Here is a 14,278-nt window from a genome sequence, read left to right on the forward strand (position 1 = left end):
TACATATACTTTGATGGGGAGAAGGGTGGTCATCCAGCTCCTTGGCTGAGGATTAGCCACTCCTGCTGTAATGGATATCATAGAATGATAGAGTAGGAACGGACCCAGGGGTCCCAGAGCAACCCCCTGCTATGCAGGAATCCCAGCTAATTTCGTGGCCTTAGTGGTGATGTTGACTGTCGTGAAAAAGCCTGTGGCAGTGATTGGTTGGGTTGCCTGATTCTCACAGTAGGTCAGGCATGGCAGAATAGAAGGACATGTTAGAGAAGGCACCAGGCCCCAGACCAAGGGACAAAGTGCCAAAGATTAGAGGGTTGTAAAAAAGGCATGGAGAAACATGGACCACTTATAATATCTAACACCTTGAAAGATTCCATCAACAGTGTCACTGAAAATGTTTACACATCACTTGGGAAGATAGGCAAACTAATGCCAATGTACTGGAAAAAGTAAAGATCACCAGTGTTGAAGCATGTTCTTTGGATACCTGATTATTCTCTTCCAAAGCAACTGTTCCGAACTAAAAAATGGAAAGCGTAATGTTGATGGTCAACAAGAGATTTAAAGACTTCTCAAGGCAAATCTAAACATTGGCAACTGGGAAACATTGGCCTGCGAGCACTCCAATTGGAGAACAGCCTCTACCAAAGGCCTCTTCAAAGACTTTGAAGATGCTCAAACTCAGGACGAAAGGGAGAAACGTGCTAAGAGGAAGGCATGCTTGGCAAACCCTCACTGTGATCATCTCCTGCCCAGAAACCTATGTCCCCACTGTGGGACGTGTGGATCCAGAACTGGCCTCCACAGTCACTTACGGACCCACTGTTAAAACTGTCCTTATGGAAGACAATCTTATTCAGCTACAAGTGATTGCCAAAGAGATGAGGCAGAGAGTGAAAGGGATGAGGATCACACGTCCTACTTTGCAAAGGTTAGCCCTCTTTTTGAAGGCTTGTGGGGGTTTGAGTCTGGTTTAAAGGTAAAGAACCTTAGACGGGAGAGCACCTTGAAGTAATAATAATAATAATAATAATAATAATAATAATAATAATAATAATTTATTATTTATACCCCGCCCATCTGGCTGGGCCCCCCCAGCCACTCTGGGCGGCTTCCATAGAAACCAGGAAACACTAAAATATCATACATTAAAAACTTCCCTGAACAGGGCTGCCTTAAGATGTTTTCTGAATGTCAAGTAGTTGTTTATCGTTTTGACATCTGCTGGGAGGGCGTTCCACAGGGCGGGCGCCACTACCGAAAAGGCCCTCTGCCTGGTTCCCTGTAGCTTTGCTTCTCGCAATGAGGGAACCGCCAGAAGGCCCTCGGCACTGGACCTCAGCGTCCGGGCAGAACGATGGGGGTGGAGACGCTCCTTCAGGTATACTGGGCCGAGGCCGTTTAGGGCTTTAAAGGTCAACACCAACACTTTGAATTGTGCTCGGAAACGTACTGGGAGCCAATGTAGGTCTTTCAAGACCGGTGTTATGTGGTCTCGGCGGCCGCCCCCAGTCACCAGTCTAGCTGCCGCATTCTGGATTAGCTGTAGTTTCCGAGTCACCTTCAAAGGTAGCCCCACGTAGAGCGCATTGCAGTAGTCCAAGCGGGAGATAACTAGAGCCTGCACTACTCTGGCGAGACAGTCTGCGGGCAGGTAGGGTCTCAGCCTGCGTACCAGGTGGAGTTGGTAGACAGCTGCCCTGGATACAGAATTGACCTGTGCCTCCATGGACAGCTGTGAGTCCAAAATGACTCCCAGGCTACGCACCTGGTCCTTCAGGGGCACAGTTACCCTATTCAGGACCAGGGAGTCCTCCACACCAGCCCGCCCCCTGTCCCCCAAAAACAGTACTTCTGTCTTGTCAATCCATTAGCCGCCATCCATCCTCCAACCGCCTCCAGGCACTCACACAGGACCTTCACCGCCTTCACTGGTTCTGATTTGAAAGAGAGGTAGAGCTGGGTATCATCTGCATATTGATGGACACCCAGTCCAAACCCCCTGATGATCTCTCCCAGCGGCTTCATATAGATGTTAAAAAGCATGGGGGAGAGGACGGAACCCTGAGGTACCCCACAAGTGAGGGCCCAAGGGTCTGAACACTCATCCCCCACCACCACTTTCTGAACACGGCCCAGGAGGAAGGAGCGAAACCACTGTATAACAGTGCCCCCAGCTCCCAGCCCCTCTAGACGGTCCAGAAGGATGTTATGGTCGATTGTATCAAAGGCCGCTGAGAGATCCAGCAGAACTAGGAAACAACTCTCACCTTTGTCCCTAGCTCGCCGGAGATCATCAACCAGTGCGACCAAGGCAGTTTCGGTCCCATGATGAGGCCTGAACCCCGATTGGAAGGGATCCAAATGGTCCGCATCCTCCAGGCGTGCCTGGAGTTGTTCAGCAACCACACGCTCAATCACCTTGCCCAAGAATGGAAGATTTGAGACTGGGCGATAGTTGGCCATACTGGCCGGGTCTAAAGATGGTTTTTTAAGAAGCGGTTTAACGACCGCCTCTTTCAGCGGATCTGGGAATGTTCCCTCACAGAGGGAAGCATTCACCACCCCGCAGAGCCCATCGCCCAGCCCTTCCCGGCTTGCTTTTATTAGCCAGGATGGGCAAGGATCAAGGAGACAGGTGGTTGGTTTCACGCGTCCAAGCAGCCTGTCCACATCCTCGGGGGTAACGGATTGAAACTGATTCCATGCAACTTGACCAGACAGGGCTCTAGCACTCTCCCGCCCCAGCCCTGCTCCCACGGTGGTGTCTAGCTCCTTCCGAATATGAGTGATTTTATCTGCAAAAAACTTTGCAAAATCGTTGCAGGAGATCTTGGGGTCTTTACAAGGCCCCGGTGGTAAAGGTGGTTCCGTTAAATTGCGGACCACCTGAAAGAGTCTCCTGCTACTATGTTCTGCAGATGCAATAGAGGCGGTGAAGAAAGTCTTCTTCGCCGTCGCTATCGCCACTTGGTAGGCTCGACGTTGAGCTCTAACCTGTGTCCGGTCAGATTCGGAGTGAGTTTTCTGCCACCGACGCTCTAGCCGTCTCAGCGATTGTTTCATCGCCCTCAGCTCCGAAGAAAACCACGGGGCTGTCCGGGCTCCATGCAATCGGAGAGGGCGCTTCGGAGCCAGACAGTCAATAGCCCTGGTTAACTCCGCATTCCAGCGGGCCACCAGGGAATCAGCTGAAAGGCCATCAACATGGGATAAAGCATCCCCTACCACTCTCTGGAAACCATTTGGATCCATTAAGTGGCGGGGGCGGACCATCCGAATAATAATAATAATAATAATAATAATAATTTATATGCCACCCATCTGACTGGGTTACACCAGCCACTCTGGGTCACTTGCAACAAATTAAAACACAGTAAGACATCAAACATTAAAAATTTCCCTATTCAAGGCTTTCTTCAGATGTCTTCGAAATCAACAGCTGGCCTACAGGCCATTGCCTTCTACACATGGGAGGTACTGCATTTCTATTTGAAGGACAGCAATTATTACTAAATCTGCACCTGTACATATAAATGAGAATGGGAAAGTGTGCCTTGATTTCTCTCCCCCTCTTTTTGTCTTTTTCATTTTGGTGAGGTGTATGACGCCATCCTAACAGAAATAAGTATTTGTAAGGAAAAGTCGGAGAAAGAACGGGCAGGGATGGAAAATGCATGCAGCTGGGAGCTGCAGAAGTGACAGATTGTACTGCAACATGGAAGATGCTTTAATTCGCCTGTCAGTTAATGAGGTTTGAGTGTGAGTCAGCCAGCCTCTGTTCCAGGGGTTGAGCTAGAAGACCTTCAGGTGCCTCCTGGCGCTACAGTTCAAGGCTTGCTCGATTGAAAACAAGTTGCCACCGAGTTCAGTTTGCGGCCCTGTGTCTGGTTCATTACATCTGGTTTCACCAGTCACATTTTGTTAGACCTCTGAACAATCATCTGTCTTTGTGACATTTCACTGGAAGAAACCTGTTATCCATTGAAGAACGGGGCGGTTGGGGGAGGAAAAGAAATGTTCTGAGCACAACAGAGAGGAGAGCGGAGAAGAAAAACACACCATCTAGTTGCTAAATGAAAAATGTCAGGACGTACTTCTTCCTTTCAAGTACTTGTTTTCAAGTTTTAAAAAGAAATACTGAATTAATTTATTGCTGTCAGAAAGATCAGTTAAATCAGAAGTCTTCAGGCAAATAATTCTGAGAAATCTCGCCAACAGAAGTGTCATTTCATTCTTTTATTTTGTTAAAAACACACACACACCCCAAAACACTCTCTTATCCCTCCAACATCTGCTTACAGATGTGCAGAGATTGTGAACAAAAAGCGACATCTTTTAAGAGAACTCCCCTCTGCATTGTTTTCCTTTCCTCTGTCTCTGGGGAATGCCTCCAACAGCAGTAAGCAAACTTCATAACTAATCTTTAAAGGGGGGGGGGAATCTACAAAAGAGGGGGGGGGGTGAGAGACTTGTTTCCTTCCTGAAAATGCTTTGTCTTCATACATTATGAAGAGAATTAAGAAGGCCATTCCATGTTGCAGTCACACCGCAGGGAAGCAGAACTGTTTCAATTAAACGTATGAGGATCTCCGACTAAGAAAAAAAAGGATATCAGTCGCTGGGAATCAAAGTTGGGCAGTGTGCCACTTCACTGAGGTCCCGTTTCATAGAATCATAGAACTGGAAGGGACCTTGGCAATCATCTAGTCCAGACGAACTGCTTGTGGACTTCTCATGAGCATCTGATCGGCCACTGTGAGGACATGAAGTTGGGGTAGATGGGCCTTTGGCTCAGTTCAGAGAGCCAGTTTCGTGTACTGGTTAGGAGCGGTAGTCTCGTAATCTGGTGAACCGGGTTTGAGTCTCCGCTCCTCCACATGCAGCTGCTGGGTGACCTTGGCTAGTCATACTTCTCTGAAGTCTCTCAGCCCCACTCACCTCACAAAGTGTTTGTTGTGGGGGAGGAAGGGAAAGGAGAATGTTAGCTGCTTTGAGACTCCTTAGGGTAGTGATAAAGTGGGATATCAAATCCAAATTCTTCTTCTTCTCTTCTTCATCAGGGACTTCATCTGTTCTCATCTGCTTTACACCAGAGCTAGCTCACCATTCTCCACTCCGACTTGCTGTGGACCCCGGGTAGAAGTGTAGGTGGGTTCCCACAAGACAAGACACAGTGATAACAGCAAGAACAAACAGAACAGGACAACAGGGGCAAAGCCACCGCTTATATAAATTCCTTAAGGCCTCGGACACTCCCACTCCCAACGTGATTGGCTGTCCAAACTTCCAAGCTGCGAATCATAAGTCAGAATCCTGAAATGTTCTGTGATTGGATATCATGTATCGAATCAGAACACAGGGGCTCATAATCCTTAGTCCAGCCTCAAGCTTAGGCAAACACAGACCACTGAATACATAACACCCCCCATCACTTTTTGCACTCTAAGCATGGGCTCCAATCCCTCCCCAGGGAGGAGAATATGAGGAAGTGGCAATTAGAAAAACAGCCTCTTTTTGCCATTGTTGGCGCAGCGCAACTGACCGTTGCTCCTCCTTGGAAAGCCAAGTGGAGCCCCTAATGGACACCTGGATTAATCCGGTCTGGAACACAGACATGGACCGCCTTACACAGAGAAGGAGGGCTTTAAAGGGTGACTCAAAATGGGAAAGTTTTGATTTCTGTTCTTTTGCTTCATAAAGAAGGGACAGCATACTCTATATCTTCTGGCCTGTCATGGAGAGGCTGTATGGGGGTTGACTGAAAGTAGGGTAATGCATGAGGCACAGGATTCTTTCAACAGAATGAATCACAGCACGCATGAGAGCAGAGTGCTTACCAATATTACACTGGTAGATACTTTCCCTGCTTCTTTGCTGTGTTTTGCTTTGTACGGGCTTGCAACTGAAATGATTCTGCGTGGTTTTATATTTGTTGTTGGTAGTGTTTAATGAAAATAATAATAAATGGTTTTATTTAAAAAAGGAAAAATAATGCCTTTATAAGCAGCTGTGGTTTCTTCATCCTCATCTGCTTGCAGGGAGATTAGATGGTATTGCCTATTTAATGAGCATCTATTTTTGATTTGCTTGTGGGGAGGGTAGATGATGTTGCCTCAAAAAAGTGCTATCCCACACTTCCCAGTGTGCTTTCCTGTCACTTAACTTACTGCAAAAAGTATGTTTTTGCACAACCTGAATTTGCTGGTATGTGATTAAATACTCCCCTCAAATAGTGGCAGCCTGGAAGCAACCTGTGTGTGGCTGTGCACACCATGAAGAATTAGCCTGCAGCCATAGTCTTGAGCTCCCTTTTCAAAGGTTGAAGCCCTCAGTGATTATCAGATTGATACTGAGGTCTTACCAAAACTAAACGAAAGGATTTCCCTTTGAGAGAAGAACTGAAGGAGGAGCAGGAAGAAGGGATGCTTCTTTCCTTTTCAATTCTGCCATGGAAATGATGCCCCCTGCATTTTCATACCTGTCCCCCAATGCAGGCTCCAAAATGAGACTTTCTTGCCTCTCTAAAAAAAGGTAAAGGGACCCCTGACCATTAGGTCCAGTCGTGGCCGACTCTGGGGTTGCGGCGCTCATCTCGCTTTATTGGCCGAGGGAGCCGGCGTTCAGCTTCTGGGTCATGTGGCCAGCATGACTAAGCCGCTTCTGGCGAACCAGAGCAGTGACGGAAATGCTGTTTACCTCCTCTCTATCCTTCCCTACATATGCTCCTCTGAGCCCCTGCACTGGCACCACCACTGGCAGAGGAAGGGGAGCGCACCGTCCCCGGCAGCGCGATCCCTGTGGGGTGCCATTGCAGCTGCCCCCCCGCCTGTGCTGGGTGCCACACCCCTGCAGATGCCTTGCCCATCCCCAGGACGTGCGCCAGCCCTGCCACCACCTGCTCTCCACCCCCCCGGTGCTGGAGCATGAAGCTCTGCCACTGGGCACCACATCTCTACCAATATAACATCTAGTTCCATCCTATTTTAAAAAAATAAGCTGTGGGATGGACATATCTATCTATTTATGATCAGCACCACTTTTACATGTTTCTTACTCATTATTCTGCTCCAGTATGCTTCTGGGCTTTTTAAAAAATGTTTTGAAATATGTGTTTATTCTAATCCATTCTGCTTCAGCCCGAAATCTCAATTTACTCTACGAGATGTACTATATATATGTAATGTAATGTAAGACTATTAATAAAACTTGTTACATTGCAACCCCCCCCCCAAATATTACAAGATGCCAGTAGCCCTCCAATGGCCACCTTGCAGTGGGTACCCAACCCAAGTAGTCAGTTGGAGGACTGGGGACCACATGACAGGGTTCTTCTATATCTGAACAGGCAGGAATATTTGTCTCAATAAAACCTGAGAAGTGTGAAACCCAGTGGATAATGATTTGCCTATTAGTTTCATGATGTGTAGATTAGAGGTCATTTTGCACAGGAATTGGCAAAGACTAAGTTCATCAAGGACTACTGAATAACCTTTAACTTGTTTTGTGTAATTCTACCTGGCTAGGAAAGGGGGAACTTGAAGGCAGATGACCCACCAGAAGGTTAGGTGGGGTGTAAGTTAGCCAAGCTGTTCCTTTAAAAAAAGATTTGCATTGTCTGCAAAAATCCTATTGCCCCCAGGATGCTCTCCCAGGGGCCATAGGATTGTGTTTGTTGATTTAAGAGCAATAAATAATATCCCTGTTGAGCAATATTATGAACAGCTTCCCCTGGTTTTTTGTTTCATTTACGTTCAACAGGCAAAGTGTAACATTCTCCGACAAGTTTCAGAGACAGCTAAAACCCGAAGCGAATGCATTTCCATACACAAAACTAGCTGTGTCCCCTCTAAATATCTGATGTTACCAGTTTAGCTTCTTGCTATTTGTTATGCAGTGCTTTGTGCAAGCAGAGAGAGACTCCGGCAGAAAGCATTCAGAATTGATATCCTTCCTTCTTGCTAGGCTCAGCCAAGCCAGGGAGATTTCCTCGGAGCAATCTGAGCGCCAAATACTACCACCCTGTCTTTCAAAAACATACAAAGCCCTGTATATTTGATATCTTGTAGGCTCCTGCTTGGCTTCAAAGGGAGATTATATTTGCTGGGCAAGTTGTCGATAAAGCATAAAATATGAATGAAATAGTAATTTTATGACCGATACACTGCCAATGCAGTTGTCACAAGCCTTGCTGTAGCCGGACTTGCCAGGTGGGTAGGGCGAACATCGTTCTCCCCGCTCAATGATTTTTTATTGTTCAAAAACATCTCTCTCTCTCTCTCTCTCTCTCTCTCTCTCTCTCTCTCTCTCTCTCAAGCTAAGCCAAGGAAAAATCTTGAAAATTATGAACATGGTGAAAAACAAAGAACTGAGCGTCGAAGAAGCCCTGGATTTAGCAGAAAGAGAGAGAAATGCAGAAGAAAATGAAGAAAAGCAGATTGCATCGTGGGCGGTAAGGTACCCCACCTTCCTTCCATGTGCAATATGTTTACTAACAAAACATATTTTATTTATTTATATTTATGTATGATTTTATGCAGTAATCATACATAATCAGAAGCTGCCGCTTCTCTCTGCCACAGACTCTCCCAACTCACTAAGTGTCAAGGTGGTGTTCCCTCTTCGCAGTGACACTCCAGTACACTCAGTGTGATATTTACAGTCTTTATTACATATATACAAAAGAACAGCTACAGTTCAAAATCATGAGTCTGAACCTGTCGAGTCAAATTCAGGCAGTGGCTTGTTTCGATTCCGGCGCCAACAAAGTAGGCGTGGAAACCTCGTGAGACGTCTTTGATCTTTACGTTTCATTTCCCTCCTTGCCTCTGCTGATGTGAATGACCCCCCCTTTCTGAGTCTGAACTCGGCTCTGGTGGGTTATAGGGCTCTTCCCCATCTCTGACCCCCTGCTCCACCTGACTGCTCTCCACCCCCTGTTCTGCTTCATGCGTCATTTCCCTGTCTTCCTCTTCTGACAGTTCCTGCTCAGAAACCTCCCCTACAACTGACGAAGCAGCACGTTCTGGCTCTTCCCTGACACTAAGCCCGGTTACCTCTTCATCTTCTGACACCTGCTCTTTCCCAACCTTCTCCCTCTTCTCCCTCTGATTATTCATTGTCATCCCATCACCCCGGCTTCTGAGTCTTCTTGCCTTGGGGATTCCCAAGCTGGTTCCTCCCACCATTCCTCTGCATCCAACCATAATGGGACCCAAACAACTGCCCAAGAAATTCCACATGTTGATGGCAGGGCTGCATTCAACCCATCCAGATCTTGCCTGGTGAGAGAAGGAACACTGTCTCTGATGTAGAATCTCATTCTTCATGGAACTTAGCCATTCCTCCCCTTTCAAGGTGCCTCTCATCCATCCATCCCTCAGAGGGGCTCTGAACAGTCTGAGATTTTGCTCTGTTTCAATGTTCTGTTCATTGGGAAAATGCTACACGGAAAGCCAATAAGGCATGGCTGCAATTCATACATGGCAGCTATTGTTCATTGCCTGTTCCTTTTCCTCCTCCCTTCTTTTTGCAGCCCTCTTTTCATTGCTGTTGTTGTTGTTGTTGTTGTTGCTGCTGCTTCCACCAATTGTTTGCTGCACATGCTGTGTGGTGTCGCCCCAGCTTACCTGATGATGAAAGTTATTGGTCATGTTTGGCAGCTCCGGGTCAGCTTGAGTTGCAAGCACAATACATAAAATTGCGCCACTGCATTGATACAGCAGCCACAGTAATTGGCTCCAACAGCAGCCCATGGAATCGGGAGCGCTTTCAATAGCTCTTAGGAGAGCTATTGAAAGTGTTTACAATTTGCCAAGTTACTCAGATTGCAAACATAAATAGGATTAAATAGGCAACTTTGATTTGTGAATATAGAACACCTTGTTTCTGCATTATTCTGAACTATCGGCCTGCCCTTTATCTGTCTTGGCTGGTTTGCTTACAGGTCCCTTCCTCTCCCTTTTATGCTCCAAGTTCCCACTGCTCACAAATCATTAGGATTTGTGGATGCTGAACACTTCCAAAAATCAATCCATTAAGGTGCTACAATTCATCCCAGGGCAGATGTGCTGCAAATCATGGAGACACAAAAGGGAACAGTGCAGTAAGATGAACAGAAGGAGAGCAATGACTTATTCAAGTACGCTAATCTCTTGCAGGATTCCCTGGACTTGCCAAACACCTCGCAATTCAACTTCATTGTCTACAAATATAACCGCTACCGGTGGCAGAAAAGGATTTTGCAGGTAACTCTACAAATGTAACTTTCCCCCTTTTCTAAACACAACAGTTTATGGGTGAAACTCCCCATGATTTGTGTGTTCTAACTTGCAGGTTAGGTGATGGATATCTACGAGTGCTGCCAAAGTCAAAGGGCCAGACCATTCCTTTCCACTGAATTATAAGTGGTAAAGTGTTGGAAGTGCAACAGAAGGGATTATTCAGTGTGTAACTTAATGGTTAATTGCCTTCACAGTATTAGCCAACTACCCAAGAGGGTGGAGGTGGTGGTGTTTAGTGACCAGGCAGCATGGCGTGATCTTCACTGAGGTAGCATGGACCTTGAGGGAGTTTTTCTTCTCTGTGTTTGGTTGAATGGCTGCCTGCAATGTAAGAAAGACAAAACCTCTTTGCTTATGTCTCCTCAAATCATACATTTTTGTCCAGATTTCCTGTGTTACCACAGTACAGTGTAACCAGGATTTATTTTCTCTCTTGTCTCCATCTGTGTTATTTAAGTGACTTTGCTAACATAAATCTCTTCCTGGACTTCCAGTTGCAGGTGGTTTGTGTGTCTATGGAATTTCCCATCTAAAACATTTCAGCACCTACAGAACAGGCATGCCAATGAAAGCGTTTCTTCCTGATTTGCTCTTTTTCTATGTAGGGATTTTATTTTTTCATGCATGCATGCAGTCAAAAGTGTTGATCCAAAAACAGTGTGCTCGTTTCAAGACATGGAACAGGAACTAAAGCAGCAAACCTCACACCATTTCCCCAGTAGTAGGAGAAACTGACCTGAATCTTTGCAACAAATTCATGCACAGTACAATTGCATCTCACTTGTGTTTAACTTGTGCGATTTCAAACCTTGAAAGCTCTATTTGCACTGGGCCTGCTTGGGTTTACTGGTGCAGAAAGAGCTTTTAAGCCCTCTGCCTTACTTTGGGCCAGGGGGTAGGGGTGGAGTTCAAGGCTTGCTCAGCAAGCTAATTCTGTGATGCTTTTGCAAGATCTCAAGGGTGCTCAGAGTTCTTGTGAGAGCATCCCTCTCTCTCTCTCTCTCTCTCTCTCTCTCTCTCTCTCTCTCTCTCTCTCTCTCTCTCTCTCTCTCTCTCATATCTGCTAGCACTGGGGCAGCTCCAAGGGTTTGGATATGTGATTTTCATGTATATACAGAACCTTTGGAACTGAAAACCCATTTAAGATGCAATCATACCGTAATAATCAGGCATCTTCCACATCCATCTTTGGACAGAATCAGGCAGCCGCAAAATTAATTTAGCATTGTTTTGTTAAAGTTGGCATTCAGCACAGTGTGAATGTTCACTGTAATGCACACACACACAAACAGCAAAAAAACTGAACCTTTCTCATCATTCATATTTTGACCCCTAATCAATTTCCAGTCAATGGCTTACCAACCAAACCTTTGTTTGCCATCAGGTTCATTAGAAGCTCTGCCTCCCTTGCTGCTGAAATTTGGAAGTATTTAATAATTAGTTGGCAGGAAATCACAGTGTGTAGGTTTAGTGCTACTGCTTAGCCGTCCAGCCTGGAGTGTGTTCTCTCTTTCAGCCACTTACTACATTTTCACACATGATTAGAAATCAATGCTGTGTACTGGAGTGAGACAGTCAATACTCCTGGCTGTGATTTTCATCTCTGACTGTATCCTGCTGTGCAAACAACTCACAGCACAGGGGAATTCTTTGTTTGAAGATACCTCCTTAGCTTGCTTTTCATTGGTCATTTCCTAGCAGAATTACCCTGGTGGAGAGGTGGAAAGTACCTTAGGGTGAGGCATGATGTCATCACTTTTATTCAACACCGAAACAAGATATTCTGGCCCTTTGTGAACAATACATTGTGGATAATCTTCCAGTGAGCTGCCTTCAGATAATCAGATTGTTTCTGCATGGTATCTATCTTGGAAAGCAGAAGTCAAACTGTGCGAAAGTATAGCAACCGACTGGTGTTATAATGACTTGTCTAGCTATAAGCAACAGCCTGCAAATACTACTGTCCTGGGAAGTACACTCATAATCAACTCCTTAACCTCTTTTCAGGTTCTGCATAGCAACTAGAGTCAGAATGGCATGTCAGTCGGTACTCAGTGCATGTATCTGTTGCCCAGGAAAACTCAACCACAATAAATTCATTTGCCATATAACAAGAAAAATGGAAGGAAGCCATTCTGGAGTGGAGCAGAGTTGGCAATCTCCTCTCCCTCTGGAAGCGATCTTGGATCTTTAAGCAGCTGCCCAGCCAAATTCAAGAGTACAAATTCAAGGGTAATTTTCCACCTCTCTGTCACCGCCCCCCCCCCCGCAAATTCCCACAGCAGGAAGGGTTTCAGATGCCTACCTCTCAAGGCAGTTTATGACATAAAAAATACATAGCTACAGCATAGCAAAAGCAGTCATAAGCAATAAATTAAACTTAAACAAACTAACAAAAACAAACTGAACCATTTCCACGTATATTACAACAAAACTAAAATAAAGATGCAAAACCCCAATAGCCACAACATCCTGGCCCAAGAGTCAGTCAGTCAGTCAGTCAGTCACTCAGTTGGGGTCCTTCCCTTCTGGGCCAGGTGGGAAATGGTCTGCAAGGCAGGGAGTAGGCCTTCAAGTATTCACAGCCGAATGGCAAATGGATAATTCATTTGCTAATAGTAAGCACCAGCAAACACAGGGTTAATTTAGTTCCGGACTGAGCTCAGCAGGGGAACTCAGTGGAGAGGCTCAGCTTTCAACATCAAAGCAAAAACAAAGCAGCAAAAGGTTGCCCTTTAGCATGGCTGGTGGTGTACATGCCCACTGGGCTTGGCAGAAGACAGACACCCAAGATCTGAAGCACCTGGATTTCAGCTGATAGGGGCTGGCTTGGAAGCTGCCTGCTCAGCTGTAGTTTCTAAGCGGGTGGAGCATAGCACATTTTGCCTTCTTGCTGAAACAGGCAAGCAGGGGTCCTGATCCTATGTAAGGTGGAGGGAGTAAAGTTCCAGTGCATTCAATGAGGCTTGTGTAAGCCTAATGCAGCTCATTTCAGTTCAATTAAAAACAAACAAACTTGAGTTTATTTTTGTGAGTTATTAAGCTGAGATAACAACCCCCACCCAACCTGCCAATGATCCCTGTTTTGTGCACATTGGTACATCTTTCAATCTTTATTATTGTGATGGCCGCAGATCAGTAACTAAGTTACAGTCAAACAAATGCAATTTGCGATTTGCAGTTTACAGAGCAGCAAAAGAGTGTTAGGAATTAGCAGCGCACCATAAAAAAGGACTAAGTAAAGTGTGTGTGTTGTCACTCTTAGAATGCATCGCTGAGTGTTGGTTTGGTGGGTAGAGAGATTTAACCATCCCCGGGGCCACAGAATAGTGCCACTTGGTTAGTGATTTCAAAGCGACAAAAGGGGAGGGAGTTGTAAAAGTTATCTACCTGGGAATTTGTAAAATGGGTGTGATACATAACGAATGAATGTCCTCGTAATAGAAGCAGTATAGTAATATAAGCGCCTTGGTGAATATGTGAAGGATATTCCTTGGCGAAGGATGCTTTTTAGAAAATGTGCTAGCATGGGATACTAGAGTGATTCATTTTTCTCCAAGAATGAGCTGAATGTGTGTTCAGCTTTGGGGGAAATGAGACAAAGAGGAGATGCAGTTAGGGTGTCTATGTGTGTCGAGTGCTTTTGCCAAATGTATTGCTCTGCCAAACTTTGACCACATCAGTGAGGCTGAGGGGGTGGGGTATCTTGTCATCTGGGCAGCCCAGGACCTCCACACACACTGCCCAGCCTTGTGCCTCAGGGAGGTCACTTTGGTGCTGCTAACATAGTGGTTTGACTGGAAGTGCACTCCATTGTCTCTCAAGACAGACATTGCTGATGCCAACAACTAAATACAAACAACTGGGGGGGGGGAGAGAGAACACAGAGGGCAGAGGGAATTGTGTGTTCTTCCTCACCATCTGCTCCCCACATCTTCAAGTATGTCCATGCAGGGCTGTCTTACCCATAGGCGCTAGAGGTGTGGGGCACCTGG

The 14,278-nt window shown here is 45.9% G+C and overlaps 1 protein-coding gene across 3 annotated transcripts in view; it reads left to right on the forward strand.

Annotated features, from left to right (window-relative positions):
* The window catches only part of LOC309372831, a 90,346-nt gene that overhangs the window by 23,768 nt on the left and 52,300 nt on the right, over positions 1–14,278 (forward strand). For 2 of the 3 annotated variants that reach the window (XM_081916815.1, XM_081916814.1), the window contains exons 2-3: positions 8,318–8,452; positions 10,161–10,247. In XM_081916815.1, coding sequence (XP_081772941.1) covers positions 8,318–8,452; positions 10,161–10,247 — 222 coding nt within the window. The remainder of the gene's footprint in view (positions 1–8,317; positions 8,453–10,160; positions 10,248–14,278) is intronic. The other variant, XM_081916816.1, reaches the window with a different exon arrangement.

Source organism: Podarcis melisellensis (assembly GCF_964234715.1).
Source record: "Podarcis melisellensis genome assembly, chromosome: 6".
NCBI classification, from domain to species: Eukaryota; Metazoa; Chordata; class Lepidosauria; order Squamata; family Lacertidae; genus Podarcis; species Podarcis melisellensis.